This window comes from Camelus ferus, chromosome 12 (genome assembly GCF_009834535.1).
Source record: "Camelus ferus isolate YT-003-E chromosome 12, BCGSAC_Cfer_1.0, whole genome shotgun sequence".
Classification (NCBI taxonomy): domain Eukaryota; kingdom Metazoa; phylum Chordata; class Mammalia; order Artiodactyla; family Camelidae; genus Camelus; species Camelus ferus.
In genome coordinates, this window is record NC_045707.1 from 14,360,362 (window position 1) to 14,375,272 (window position 14,911).

A 14,911-nucleotide genomic window follows, 5' to 3' on the forward strand; every position below is an offset into this window, starting at 1 on the left:
GGCCAGTTTGAGGTCTCTGTGGCTCTGCTGAATGGCTGGTAATGGGGCTGTACAAAGAGTCAAAAGAGCCTGATGTGAGCCGCAGCTACTATTCAGGCAGTCTGTTTTCTCATTTGAGTTATCTCCCAAGGTTTCCATGATAAACTATATAAAAATAGGCCTTAAGATCTGGTTTCTGGTCCTAATTCCAACACCAGTTGGCTTAGTTTGAGAACCTTGGACTTGTCAGTCCATCTCAGAGAGAACTGGTTATATTGCCAGAAAAAACAGGGATAACAACACATCCTTAATGGAGTAAACCTGATTGCAGAACAAAAGTAATTTATTATTGTAAGAACTCTGTTTCTGATAAGAACTAGTTTACCTAGCCCATGATCTTTAACAAGTCAATTGATTCTTCTTGGTTTAGTCTAAATATGTTGCTGGGTACAGCATAGTCTCTCCAATTTCTGCCTAATGTATTATGTTACTCTTTTAATTGTCTCCTCAATATTTTTAAATTTCCCTCATTTCCATATTGCCCCACAGTATTTACCCTTTGGGATTCATCACCTAGCACTGAATGACTCTAAAGGCCTGTCTGTATGCAGGTTCTCTCTGCCATGATTTCTAGCTGCTGCAATTCCTTAGGCAAAATTAAAGTGGTGAATGTGTGACTAGCCTAAAATCCTATGCATATACTAGAAATATATTAGGAAATCTTCACTCTGTTTGCAAATTAAAGCCAGATGACAATACTGTTCTACATCTATTTGTAAGGAAGTTAACTATTTAAATTGTGATACCCAGTGCTGGCAAGATTTGGTGAGTCTTATATGACCTTATACATTGTTAGTAGCATTATATTTGGTAAATAATTTTGGCAATATGCAATCTAAGCTCTCTCTTTTGGAAATTTATCTTAAACATATAATTCAAAAGAATGAAAAGGCTATGCGTGAAAATATATAGTCCAGGTTTATTTTCAAGACAGTAACGCAAGATCAACCTAAAAGATCTAGTAACTGGAGAATAGCTACTCTATTTTTATAGAAACACATGACAGGATGTTATCTAATGATTAAAATGATAATTATAGAGGAGACACAGAACAGAAAATATTCATTATATCTAGTAAGAAGATCAGAATACATGATTAGTATAAATTCATTAAATTGTGCAAAAATATGCACACAATAGGGGCTTATGTGGGATTAACAACAGAAAAACAAACAGCTGAGTTATTAGGGTAGTATCAGCATGAACAATTGTTTTGATTTTACATTTTTTAAAATATGGTTTTTACACTTTCAATGAAAAATATCTTTATAGGGGGTAATATGTCATCCATAATTCTACTTTGCTTCAAACTCAGCAATTAATTAAGCCCAATTCCAACAACATACATATGCACTTCTTCCTCTTCCTAGTCCATTTCTGCCCTGTATATTCTCTAACAAAATTCAACCTGGTCTGAGAAGCCATTTCTTCAACAAGGAGTCTTAGATGCTCAGTTGGAGAATGGAAATGGCTCAAGTAGTTTTTCTTTTCTATTCCTTGTTCTGCCTTTTGCTTGTCCTCTGTCTACTAGCTCTTTAATCTCAAATTTGTGGTCTAGGAAACGTGGCTGGAGGATGTGATCCTGAGGCCACTGGAAGTGTTGGCGGCTAGGGCTTCTCTGTATTGAAAGGTCCCTGGTAGGAAAGAAAGAAGTTTTTTAAGGGAAAAGAATGTCTTAAAGTGAAGGATGCTGTGCTCTCATGGAGTGGGCAAAAAGGGTGTCAAAGATGTTCCTTCTTCTACCTTTTTCACCCTAGTTACAGACCCTGTGGTATCTCTAAGTAAAATCTTTGTAAAAACAGGTGTTTAGGCTTTAAAATAATAAAAACTTTCAAAACATCCTGTTTTATGACAAGAATGGAAAGGAGAGTTGCAGACTTTTGCTTTATCTCTGAAAAAATTCTAAGGAGATATGTGACTAGACTGTGCTTTCTACAGATTTGGTCTTGCTTGGAGATGGGGCCCTGAACTAAATGATCTCTAAAATTACTTTCAGCTTAAGATCCTGGCATTTTGCTAGGAAATCTCCCACCAGAGAATACACCAAACTCACTCATTCCCGTTAATTCAGAAATGCTCCATTCTGCTGCCCACCCAGAAGCTATAGCTCCCCCTCCATTCAGTGCCAAAGGAATCTTAAACTTCATTTAATGAATGAAGGGAAAGGACAAACAGATTACAAATTAATAAAGTGGCAAACTGCTCAGCCTTATAAATATCTCATCCCAGCTCTGTCATGACCTACATTTGTGAGTTTGGCAAGGCACTCTTTTGCTGCTGCTTTTTGAGCTCAGTTCCCTGTGCTGTGCAATGAACGGTTTGGAACAGTTGCCTAGTAAGATTCCTCACATCCAGTGGGCTAGGAAGGACTGAGAAGGACTGTTAGGTCCAGCTCTAACTTGAAGACCTGAGTCGTTGCCCTCTGCCTCACTTTGAGAGATGAATGACATGGGATGCTCAAAGCACTCCGTTAGGCCTTGGGAAAAGCTGGTTTTCTTTCCCATCCAGTTGAAAACTGCTGTGTGTAATGCAATTAAATAGTCACTTTGTATTTAGTTTTAGATAAAGTCCCAAGTGTTGGTATGCATGGGCTCTGGTGTGAGTCAGTACCTGTTACAAAGCTTTGGCCATCCTCCTTTTCTTCTTCTTTCTTTCTCCTTTATCTCTTTTGGTTCAGAGGAGGACTCCTGGCCAGTCTGTGTGACTTTTACCATTTTTTCCCTAGTCTTTCCCCATTTGCTACCCATATCCTGGGCTGGCTCTTAAAGAGTGAGATTAAGTAATGAGGGCCCGAGGGAATTGAGGACTAATCTGTACTCATGAGGAAATAGAAATATTCTATTATCTGGACCCCTGGCATTCCTGCCACTGTTGCGATCTGGAGAAAGAGGAGGATATGGGGTGAATACGGAGCGCCTACAAACGATTCTGCTAGCCAGAGACCAGTGTGAGGCTTCCTCAGGTTTGACAAAACTTGATCCTCACTATACACTTGCACGCTCATATATTCCTACCCACACTCTCTCACATATATGCAAACAGGTAAGCCTTACTTCTAAAATCACAGGATTCTGTAGAGCATAAAGGATCACATGGATCATTTCATTACAATCTCCAACTTGATGCATGAGCCCCATACATCATCTCCCGTAAGTGTCCATCCAGCCTCTGAACTTCTTCAGGAATTCTCCTCCATCAGTTGTGGTAAACCTGATTTAAAGTTTGCCTCCATCCTCCTCCAATTTTGACATTGTATCTATGTGACCATTTCTACAAACGCCTAAACAAGCTTTAGTATCTCTCATCTTACATACAAAACAAAACCAAAAGTGAGAAGCAAAAACAAAGAATCCTCTGACTTCCCTTAAACTTACTGCTCCAATTTCTCAGTCTCCTTCATAGCAAAACTTCTCAATAAACATGTGTGGTTGTACTTTACACTTTTTCACTTGCCATCCTTTTTTCATCCTACTCTTGCTAGCTGAAACTTCTCTTGTCAATATCATCAACAACTTTGCAAAACAGATGTTGCAAAATCCAATGGTAACTTTTCTGTTTTCTTCTTATTTTAATTTTCAGGAACATTCAATACAGCTGACCTCTGTAGCATTCAAGGAGCTGACCTCCTGGTAGCATTCATTTTCCTTGGATTTTGTGACACAAAAATTTCCTGATTGTCTTTCTTGCTCAATGGCTGCTGCTCCCATTTCTCTTGGTGGATCATTCTCAACTTGAACTAGAAATGCTGGAGGGCTCCAGAGCTCATTCCCAGGACCTTCTATTCACTTCATTTTCTTTATATGTTCTATGTCAATGCTCTATTTCCAAATACCACATATACCCCAAATATTAGCCCTGACCTCTCCTTAGAACTTCTAAGTAATATATACAGCTGGATTCTTGACATTCCACTTTGATATCTATTAAGTATGTTAAGCAGTTTAGCCAAAATGCAACTAACCAATCAGCCAAACTAACAAACAAAAATTAAATCCTTAATTTCCATCCTCCTAATGTGCATTTCCCTCAACCATGCTGATTTTAGCAAATGATGACACCATCTGCCCAGTTGTTCAAGTGAAAATCTAAGACCCACCAAGATCACTGCAGTGAGGTAGGACGAACAGGTAGAGAAAGCTTTGCTTCTGCTTGTGGTGGAAATGATGCTCAGAATGGTGCATAAGGCAGACACGGGAGAAGACGATGAGGAGGACAGTCCCAAGGCCATGTGCGACATAAGACCAGACAAGACCAGACAAGAATACTCCGCATGTTCTACTGTGGGAAGGCACCTGTCCTCAATGGTCACGATTACTTCTTCCCCTCTACAGATCCATAATTAAGCTCTATTTAACAGTGTTATATTCAAACCTTGCCACTTTCTGTGTTCTCATACTGAAGGAGTAGGAAACAAAATAACTTCCCTGATGCTGAAACTGTTTGTTCATTCATTCTGACTAAGAAATCCTGCAACTTGCTTTTTTCTCCCTTACTGCTTTTGTGCTAAACAACTCTCAAACTTTTCCCTTATGCTATCCCCTCCCTATACTTTCTTTACTAAGAATAGCTTTAACCTAGAGGCTATGCTCCAGGAAGGAGGTAATGGGCCAACAATTACAGAAGAACGGACAGGACAGACCCCACACCTACCCCCCCATCATCCCCCCAGTTCCTCCAGGGTGCCAGGAAAAATCATCGAGGTTAAGAGGCATGTAGCACCCTGTAAAGTGCCCTGACTGTTATCACCTTTTCTGTTCCATCCAGTTTTTCTATGAAACCTCAAGACCCCAACCCCAAGAGGGATTCATCGTCTCTAAGGCATTAGCCTACTGTGACTCCCCTTTGCCTGGCAAAGCAATAACGCTGTTCATTTTTCAGATTCTCCCAAAACTCTGCCTCCGAGTCTCAGTCTGGCTATCATGGTGTGGAGGCTGGTTTTGCAGCAACAATACCAGATCTAGCTAACTTATGCTAACCCAGAACTTGCCCAAGTTCACTTGCTCTGACCTGACACTAAGACATAAACTTAGCTTTAAGATCAGTGTTCAAAGTTGTCGGCTCAGTCAGCTGGCTCATTCTGGCCTTCTCTGCCTCATGGCTGACACTATTAATTACTCAAGGAAGACTGAGACTTTTTCTCCTATTGTTTCTTCACCCAGCAATCAAGCCCTTGTTAGATACTAAATCCAAATCAACCTGTGAATGTAATCAATGAGGCAATCAGTAGACAAGTTGGCAGAATTCATTGAGATCCAGTGACAAAGATGTTTAATTGGCCTGTACAATCTGCACTGAGAACTGCCAGGAAAGAGTTGGCTCAGTGTATTGTTTATATTTTTTATATTCTATATAACGTGATGTTTTGACATCTTAAAAAACTCTGGTTGAGGAGTGTCTGCCTCTTACCAGGGATAGCTAATTCTTAGAGATAGCAAAGGAATCAACCTGGAGAATGCCTTTAATATGCCAATTAATCAATTCAGAGTTATATCTCCTCTATACGGCCCTTACACCCTAGGAAACAATATTCCTCTGCCTTAATCATCCCAGAGCCAGGTACCAGGCAACTAGGGACACCTCTATAGCATAGAGCCTGTTGAAATTATTTAAACTAGCCAATGCCTTGCCTTTCCAAACTGTTTACACCCTGCCTTGCTTTGCCTTTCCAGTGAAAACCCCAGTAAAGGCTCCGGGCCATGCTCTCTCTCTCCCCTCTTCTGCCCCCTCACCAGTGCTGGTGCTTCCCCATGTGGCCCTGTGTAGCATGCCACGCCTACTGTTTCTGTGAGTATAACAGATTTTGTTTTCCTGAGCCTCTCCTATGTCTCTTCCTCTGGCTTGAGACATACCTGGGGTCAAGTCATCAAGTCCTAGTTGTGTTTCTTACCAATTGTATGATCTTTGGAGAGGTTTTAAGCCTTCCTTATCTCAATTTTCTGATCTATAAAATGGCATATAACAATACCGCTCTTACATAGTTTTAAGAGATTATTTACATAACTTATCTGCAGTGCTCAGCATACACTGGTTATGGTTAAACTTATGTCTTATTCATTGCCTTAGTTTAATCGTTCAGTGTTCTCAAGGAAAGGAGAAGAGTTAATTCTGAGGGCAGGTCAGAATAGGTGAGTAAATAGAGAAAAACCAGATCAAGGAGGGATAGATAGAGATGGATGGAGGGAGGATGATCTCACCATAAGAGCAGAGTTGTAAGAAAGCTTAAAGACAAAGTATAGAGCCAGGGAGATACAGAGAGAAGGAGATGAAGAGAAATGGTAAGTGTCCCAGGAGATCAAGGCAGGCCTAGCTCTCCTCTCCCCCAGTGAAGAAAGCTGTCTAGGTGCTCTGACCTGTTAACTGAGTGTCTCAGTAAATCATGCAGAAAGAAAAGAGCTGTCTTCTCTGAGGAAAAACTTTTGTCTATTTACATGCCAGTATTAGAAAAAAGAAATACATTAGTGCATGTGCCAGGAGCCTTCCTGGCTAAGATTTCAAAATCCTTTTCTAAATTCTTATAGACTTGGGTTGCTCTGAATCCAAAGAAAAGTAAATAGAAATACAATTTTGAAAAGTTCTGATTCTCCGCATATAAATATTTGAACTACTCAGCTAATTTCAAAGCCAATTATGCAGTCGTTTTTCACTATTTTCTCCTATTGCTTTAAATATTTTCCCAAGGGTATTACTGCACAAATAAAGTCTTCTCACATCTAACCATTCAGAAGAGGACCTGGATTTAAAGAGCCAATGGATGGGCAGCTAAGCCTGCAAGCCCAGGATACAGCTGAATTAATTCCTTGAATTCCTTGGAGTTTGGCCAGAAGCAAATTTTTGAACTCATTACCATAGAAGTTTCCTTATATTCATGTATATATGTATTGACAAATACAGTCTTAATGTTTCCTTCAGCTTAACTAAACTTTAAACAGATTTCTTCCTGATTATAGGTCCCTGACCTACCTTTTTTGGGATGTTTGCTTTAAAACCTTGAAATTGTAAATTATTTCTCTGCTTTAAAAATGGATGTAAATCTTCTCCGAGCTTCTTGCCTGTCTTTCTCAAGGACCCGGGAACTATCTTTTTGAAATACAAACATTGAAGGAGATAGCATTCCTATCTATCAGTCTCTGTGGGAGGCTAGGAGCCTAATTTATATGGACAGTTAGTAAATTCAGATGGCCTAGTCAGAGAGGGAGAGAGAGAGAGAAACACGTGCAAATTCTGGAATAACTCAGTGAGCTTGACACATCCCATTGATCAACCATAAGGAACACACACACACGCAAACTCTACTGAGTCATGAGTAGCTAACATTTCCCCTGAATTAGGTTTATTTACGCATCCCATCACAGACAGACCAAGTTAACAGACATGTCTCAACAGGACATGTATCTGTCTGTATTATACAGGGCAGTTTCACTTCTCCCCTACCCCAAATCCTCGGTATTCCACCTATTCATCATTTCCCCTACCCCAACCCCAGGCAATCACTGATCTTTATATTGTCTCCACAGTTTTGCCTTTTCCAGAATGTCATACAGTTGGAATCAAAGTATATAGCCTTTCCAGTTTGGCTCTGTTTACTTAATAATATGCATTTAAGGTTTCTTCTTAGATAAGAAGTCTTTTTATGACTTGATAGCGATTCCTCTTTAGCACTGAATAATATTCCATTGTTTGGATGTACCACAATATATTCATTCCCTTACTGAAGGACATCGTGGTTACTTCCAAATTTGGGGAATTATTAATAAAGATGCTATAAACAACAATGTGCCAGTTTCTGTGTGAACTTAAGTGTTTAACTCCCTTGAATAAATACCAAGGGGCATGATTACTGGATTATGGCAAGAGTATTTTTAGTTTTGTAAGAAATATCAAACTGCCTTCCAAAGTGACTATCCCATTTTACATTTACATTCCCACCAGCAGTGAATCAGAATTCCTGTTGCTCCACATCCCTACCAGTTTTTGGTGTTGTCAGTATTTTAGATTTTGCCAGTTCTAAAGGGTGTATGGTGGTTTCTCATTTATGTTTCAATTTGCATTTCCCTGATTACATATGTTACAGAACACCTTTTCATATGCTTACTTGCTATCTGTATATCTTCTTTGAAAGGTGTGCATTAAAGTATTTGGCCTATTTTTTAATTAGGATTTTTTAAATTGTTGAGTTATAGGGGTTCTTTGTATATTTTGGGTAACAGTCCTTTATCTGATGTGTCTTTTGCAAATATTTTCTCACAATCTGTGCCTTATCTTCTCATTCTCTTGACAATGTTCACAGAGCAGAAGTTTTTAATCTCAGTGAAGTCTGGCATATCAATTATTTCTCTCATTAATCATGTCTTTGGTGTATCTAAAAAGTCATAGCCATACCCAAGGTCTTCTAGGTTTTCTCCTGTGTTAACTTCCAGGACTTTTATAGTCTGCATTTGATATTTAATTCTGTGATATATTTTGAGGTAATTTTGTTAAGGGTGTAAAGTCTGTGTTTAGATTCTTTTTTCTTTCACGTGTGGATGTCCAGCTGTTTTGGCACCATTTGTTGAAAAGACTATCTTTGCTCCATTCTACTGCCTTTGCTCCTTTGCAAAGATCAGTTACTATATATGTGTAGATTATTTCTGGGCTCTTTATTCTATTCCACTGATTTGTCTGTTCTTTCACCAATACCACACTGTCTTGATTACTGTAACTTTATTGTAAGTCTTGAAGTAGGGCAGTGTCAGTCTTCCAACTTTGTTCTTCTCCTTCAGTATCATGTTTGTTATTCTGGGTCTTTTGCCTTCTATGTCAACTTTAGAATCAGTCTGTCAATGTCTACAAAAATAACTTGCTGGAATTTTGATTGGGATTGCACTGAATCTACATATAAAGTTGGGAAGGACTGACATTTTGGCAGAATTGAATCTTCCTATCCATGAATATGGAATACCACTGCATTTATTTACTTCTCCTTTAATTGTGTTCATCTGAGTTTTGTCATTTTTCTCATACAGATCTTGTATATACATTTTGTTAGATTTATACCTAAGCATTTCATTGTTTGGTGTCAATGTAAAGGGTATATTTTTAATTTCAAACTCCAGTTGTTCATAGCTGATTTTTAGAAAAGCAACTGAGTTTTGCCTATTAACCTAGTATCCTGCAACTCTGATGTAAATGCCCATTAGTTCTAGGAGTATTTTTGTCAATTGTTTTGGATTTTCTACATAGATGGTCATGTCATCTATGAACAAAGACAATTTTATTTCTCCCTTCCCAATCTGTATACTTTTTATTTCTTTTTCTCATCTTATTGTATTAGCTATAACTTCCAGTATGATATGGAAAAGGAATGGTGAGAGAAGACATTCTTGCCTCATGCCTGATCTTGGTGACAAAACTGAGTTTCTCATAATTATGATGCTAGCAGTATCTTTAACTTATCAGAGACTACCTATAAATAATATTGTACAACTTCATAAATAGTATTGGAACTATACAACACTACACTTTCATTCCCCCCTTTCTGTCTTATGTGCTATTGTTGTCATACATTTTAATTCTACACATATTACATGCCCCCAAATACACTGTTACTATATTTGCTTTAAGCAGTCAACTATGTTTTAAGAAGATTAATGAATAAGATAAATGCTTTTTATATTTATATGCATGTTTGCCATTTTGGCAAACTTTGTGTAGATCCAAATTTCCATATAGTATCATTGGTCACCTGCCTGAAGAATTTACTTTAACATCCTTGTAGTCAGTTCTACTAACATGAATTTTTTTCAGCTTTCCTCTGTTTGAAAAACTCTTTATTTCATTTTAAGGCACTGTCAAGTGTTCCCTTAAGGGAAGAAATATCCCCTTTTGAGAAACATTACACTAGAGCAGTAACCAAGAAAATAATTCAAAAAACATGTTGGGAAAATCAACAAAAGAAAAGAAGTGGAACATTAGAAAATACCTACCTAATAAAAAAGAAAGCAGTAAAGCAGAAACAAAGGAACAAAAAAGACATGAGATTTATAGAAAACAAATGGCTAAGTGACAGACTAAGTCTAACCGTATTGATAGTTATATTAAATGTAAATTGATTTAAACAGTGTAATCAAAGCCTCATTTGGCCAGACTGGATTAAAAAATTAGGTGTAGCTATATGCTGTCTAAAAGGGAAACACCTTAGATTAAAGATACAAATAAAATGAAAATTAAAAGGTAGAGAAAGATGTATCTGCAAACAGTAACAATACGAAGACTAAAATGAAGTACTGATACATGCTACCAAAATGGATGAACCTCAAAAACATATACTAATGGAAATCACCCAATCAGAACAGCAAAAGGAAAAACGAATTTTTAAAAATGAGTATAGTTGAAGGGACCTCTGGGACAACATCAAGCATACTAACATTTGCACTATACGAGTATACTATATTCCCAGAAGGAGAAGAAAGAAAGAGGTAGAAAATATTTTTGATTAGCATATGGATGAAAACTTCCTGAACCTGAAAAAGGAAACAGACATCCAGGTACAGGAAGCACATAGAGTCCCAAACAAGATGAACCCAAACAGACTTACACCAGTTACACTTATTAATATCATAATGAAAATGGCAAAAGTTAAAGGGAGAATTTTAAAGGCAGCAGGAAGAGAAAAAAGGCAGCAAGAGGGGAAAAAAAGTCACATACAAAGGAATCCCTAGAACGCTATCACCTGGTTTTTCAGGAGAAACTTTGCATACTGCAGAAAGCAACCTATAAAAATTACCGTGACATTTTTCACATAATTAGAACACATAATCCTATAATTTGTATGGAACTACAAAAGACCCTGAGCACCAAAAAGCAACTTCGATTTTAAAAAATAAATAAATAAATAAAGCTGGAGGTTCCACGTTTCCTGACTTTGGAATGTACTACAAAGCTGCAGTAATCAAAATACTATGGGACTAGCACAGAACAGACACAAAGATCAATGGAACGGAACAGAGAGCCCAGAAATAAACTAATGCACTTATGGTCAACTAATCTATAACAGAGGAGGCAAGAATATACAATGGAGGAAAAAACAGTCTGTTCAATAAGTGGTGGTAGGAAAACTGAACAGCTACATGTAAATGAGTGAGAACATTTTATCACACCATATACAAAAATAAACTCAAAATATATTAAAGACCTATATGTAGGAATGGGAACTGTAAATCTCCTCAAAGAAAACACAGACAGTACACTCTTTGACATCAGTCTTGGCAGTAATTTTTTTTAATCTGTCTCCTCAGGCAAGGAAGACAAAAGCAAAAATAAATAAACAGGACCTAATAAAACTTAAAAGCTTTTTCACAGCAAAGGATACCAGCAATAAAATGAAAAGACAACCTATTAAATGGAAGATTTTTGCAAATGATATGTCTGATAAGGAGTTAATATCCAAAATATATAAAGAGCTTATCCAAAATACATAAAGAGCTTATAGAGCTCAATATAAAAAACACCAATCCTTTTTAAAAATGGACAAAAGATTTGAATCTGTCTTGCTTGAAATTATTGGGTCTTACTTGAGTCTTAATATTTTTATCTCCACCATAATGGATGACAGCTGCAGCTTCTTAGCCACTCAAGTTTCACTCCCAGTGAATGCAAAAATTTAGGTGATCACAGGTGGTAAGTACATGTTTTCCATTGAATACCATGGTGTATATATTCTTGTCAGAGAATGCAAATAGAAGATTTGCTGTCTTTTGCACCTTCTCCTATGTTAATTAATCAAAAAACTCCCACTGGGGGTCAAGTGAAGAACATAATTCAGTTCTTAGTGCCAATTTGAGTACCAGTGTGAACTCTTTGTTCCCAGACAACATAATTTGAATTTGCTTCACACTAATAAGGAAAAAGATGTTTTGCAAAATACCAGACTCAAGAAAGGGTCTGTGAAAATGGACTCTGGATTCAGACCTACTGGTTTGAAATGCCAGCTCCCCTTACCTGTAGGCAACATCTCTGGTTCTCACTTATTTATTTGTAAAATAGGAATAATAGTACTTAGTTCATACAAAGTTGTTGAGATAATTAAAGACTATACATATATATATATATATATATATATATATATATATATATAAACACTTAAGGTAAGGGTCTTTATTTAAAAGTCTGCTATTGTTATTTTGCTTGTTGAAAAACCAGGGAGGAAGCCCAGCTGGCATGGAACCACTGGAGACCTCAGTAGCAGCAGGGCTTGAGCTCTCTCCTGTGAGGAGGCAGGGGTAGAATGACTGGCCTTCTGTGGGTCACATGGTCTCCTTGTGGTGAGTGGGGACAGAGGGCATCATGGAGAGTTCCACTGGGCTACATAAAATAGGGAAGTGTTAATTTCCCAAAGCAAAAGTGGTGTGCAGTTACTGGAGGAAGGGTGAAAAGAAAGCATATTGGGTCAGCAAAAATAACAGATAGTTCTACAACATAAATATATAAACGATACCTTGGAAAATTATCTGACCCATTGCTCTTCCTCTGAAGAGGGCTGACTGTTAATCATTAATCATTCTATGAATAGAGCTTGCCTTCTTAAGCATGTATGAAGATGCTGACATATACGTATCTTTCAATAGCTTGCATGATGGTCAATCAAGACATAATTCCTTTTTTCTAAGAACACTACTTGCAAGCTGAGTTCAGACCAGTATCATATCAGTGAAGGGAAGTGATCCTCATTTTGTAATGCATGTAGTAGAACACTTCTTATAAACTTAAAACACTTAAAGTTAAAAACACTTCTAATAAAGATGTTTCTAAGAACGTTAAAAAAAATCTTAATTTCCAGTTATCATGTATCTTGTTACAGAATAGTTTAGCTTCTCTGTGGTCCTGTTTCTCTGGTCCACTATGTGAAAAAGTTAACATATCTTCTTAACATTCTTCTCAGAGCAGGCCCTCACCTCTTTGTTCTGCAGGCTGTAGATAAGAGGATTCAGCATGGGAGTGACCACACTGTACTGCAAGGAGAAGACCATCTCCAGGGGGGATCCGGAGGTTGGCAAGAGATAGCTGAGGAAGCCTGAGCCATAGAACAAGATCACAGTAGTGAGGTGGGAGGAGCAGGTGGAGAAGGCCTTGCTTCTGCCTGAGGTGGAGCTGATGCTCAGGATGGTGGAGACAATGTGGGCATAGGAGGAAACAATCATGAATGAAGGTTCCAAAGAAATGCAAGACAGAAGAGCAGAGCAGGAGTGTGAAATTGGGGGAGGTATCAGAGCAAGACAGAGGGAAGAGAGAAGACAGCTCACAGCTGAAGTGGGGAATAGTTTGGTCCTCACAATAGTCTAAACTGGCAGCCAGGAGGATATTGATGAGAGCATCAACAAAGGCCAGGCTCCAGGAGCCCCACACCAGCCCAGCACAGAGCTGCTTGTTCATCAGCTGGCCATAGAGCAGAGGGCAGCTGATGGCTACGTAGCGGTCATAGGCCATCACAGCCAGCAGGCAGGCCTCAGTGGCCCCGGTGGCAAACACAAAGAAGGCCTGAGCCAGGCAGCTCTCTACAAAGATGGTTTTACTTTCAGAAAGCCGATTCTCCAGCATCTTGGGGACTGTGACAGATGAGTGGCAGAGGTCCAGGAAAGACAGTTGTCTCAAAAAGAAGTACATGGGTGTGTGCAGGTGAAAATCAGCCCTAATCATCAGCAGCATCACCAGGTTCCCCATCAGAGTCAGGAGGTGAATCACCAGAAAGAACATGAAGAGCACAGTCTGGGTCTGAGGGTCAGCAGAAAATCCAAGGAGGATGAACTCACTGAACATGCTGTGGTTTCCCATAGTGAGAAAAAGATTTACCCTGGGAATCCAAGAGAGACATTAAAACTTCTTTTGTGCCTCCTAATTACCCCACTGCCTTAGCCACCACAGTGGTGCTGGAAATCATGTTCACATATTCCTAAGCTAAATTCTTAATCATCATGATAGTAACTTTGGTATTGTTGCGTGGCACTCTACCACCCCTCTATCAGTTCCGTGTGTAATTTTGTGGACCCTTGTCTCATGCCTCCAGAGGTTTCTTTTATTCTTAAGATGGGTATTAATGCAAACAGAATTTTGGATACTCGGTGGAAACAGAGAAAATTTATTGATGTAGCAGAGTAAGAAGTTAACAGCAAAAGTATAGTCCTTAAGAAAGGGAAAAGGAATGAAATCCATACAAAGCACAGATGAAGTTTTGTCCATAGATAGGAGGAGGGGCCCTTTATCTTTTGTAAACAGAAGGGCAGGTAAAGAGAGGGGACCTGAGGCAGCTGGCTTGGTGGATTTTATGGCTGAAATACAAGAGATGTTTTGATAGCTGCAAAGTTTTTGAAGAATTGTGAGATGAGATCATGAAAAGAGTTTATCTAACTGTCTGTCTGTCTACCTATCTGTCTATTTATCTATCTACTTACCTACCTACCTACCTCTGTGTGTGTGTGTGTGTGTGTGTGGTATGTGTTTTTAATGAGGTGGCGGTGAGGGATTTTGATGAACAAAGAATACAAAACTCAGGCAAATCAAGTGGAAGACTAATTTACTAAAGAAACACAGTAGGATTAACTGGTGATATATTCACCCATTTGAAATTCTGAGGCTAATTTGAACAAGTGTGTGATTGTCTCAGTAATATTTAGCTGCTTAAGCACATGTGTAGAGCAGACATATTTGGTTTTAAATGGGGTTTGATTTTTTTCCAGGCATATGCAGTGACAAAGAAAAAAAAAAGAGATAAGGAAGTAAAGCATGCTTACAAAGTGAATGAATCACAGAAACAAGGGTGGCAAGGAATTAAATGGGAGGCAGTGTGATGCAGAGGATTATGGCTAGGGCAAAAGCCATAAAGTCACTGGTTTGGGTTTGA

The 14,911-nt window shown here is 38.5% G+C and overlaps 1 protein-coding gene across 1 annotated transcript; it reads right to left on the minus strand.

Moving 5' to 3' along the window:
• Positions 1-12,926: 12,926 nt before the first annotated feature.
• LOC102512016 (olfactory receptor 8S1) lies at positions 12,927-13,951 on the minus strand. Its single transcript, XM_006177725.2, is given in 3 exon segments — positions 12,927-13,214; positions 13,216-13,864; positions 13,914-13,951. Coding segments are annotated over 3 exon segments (975 nt in total).
• Between the last annotated feature and the right edge of the window lie 960 nt (positions 13,952-14,911).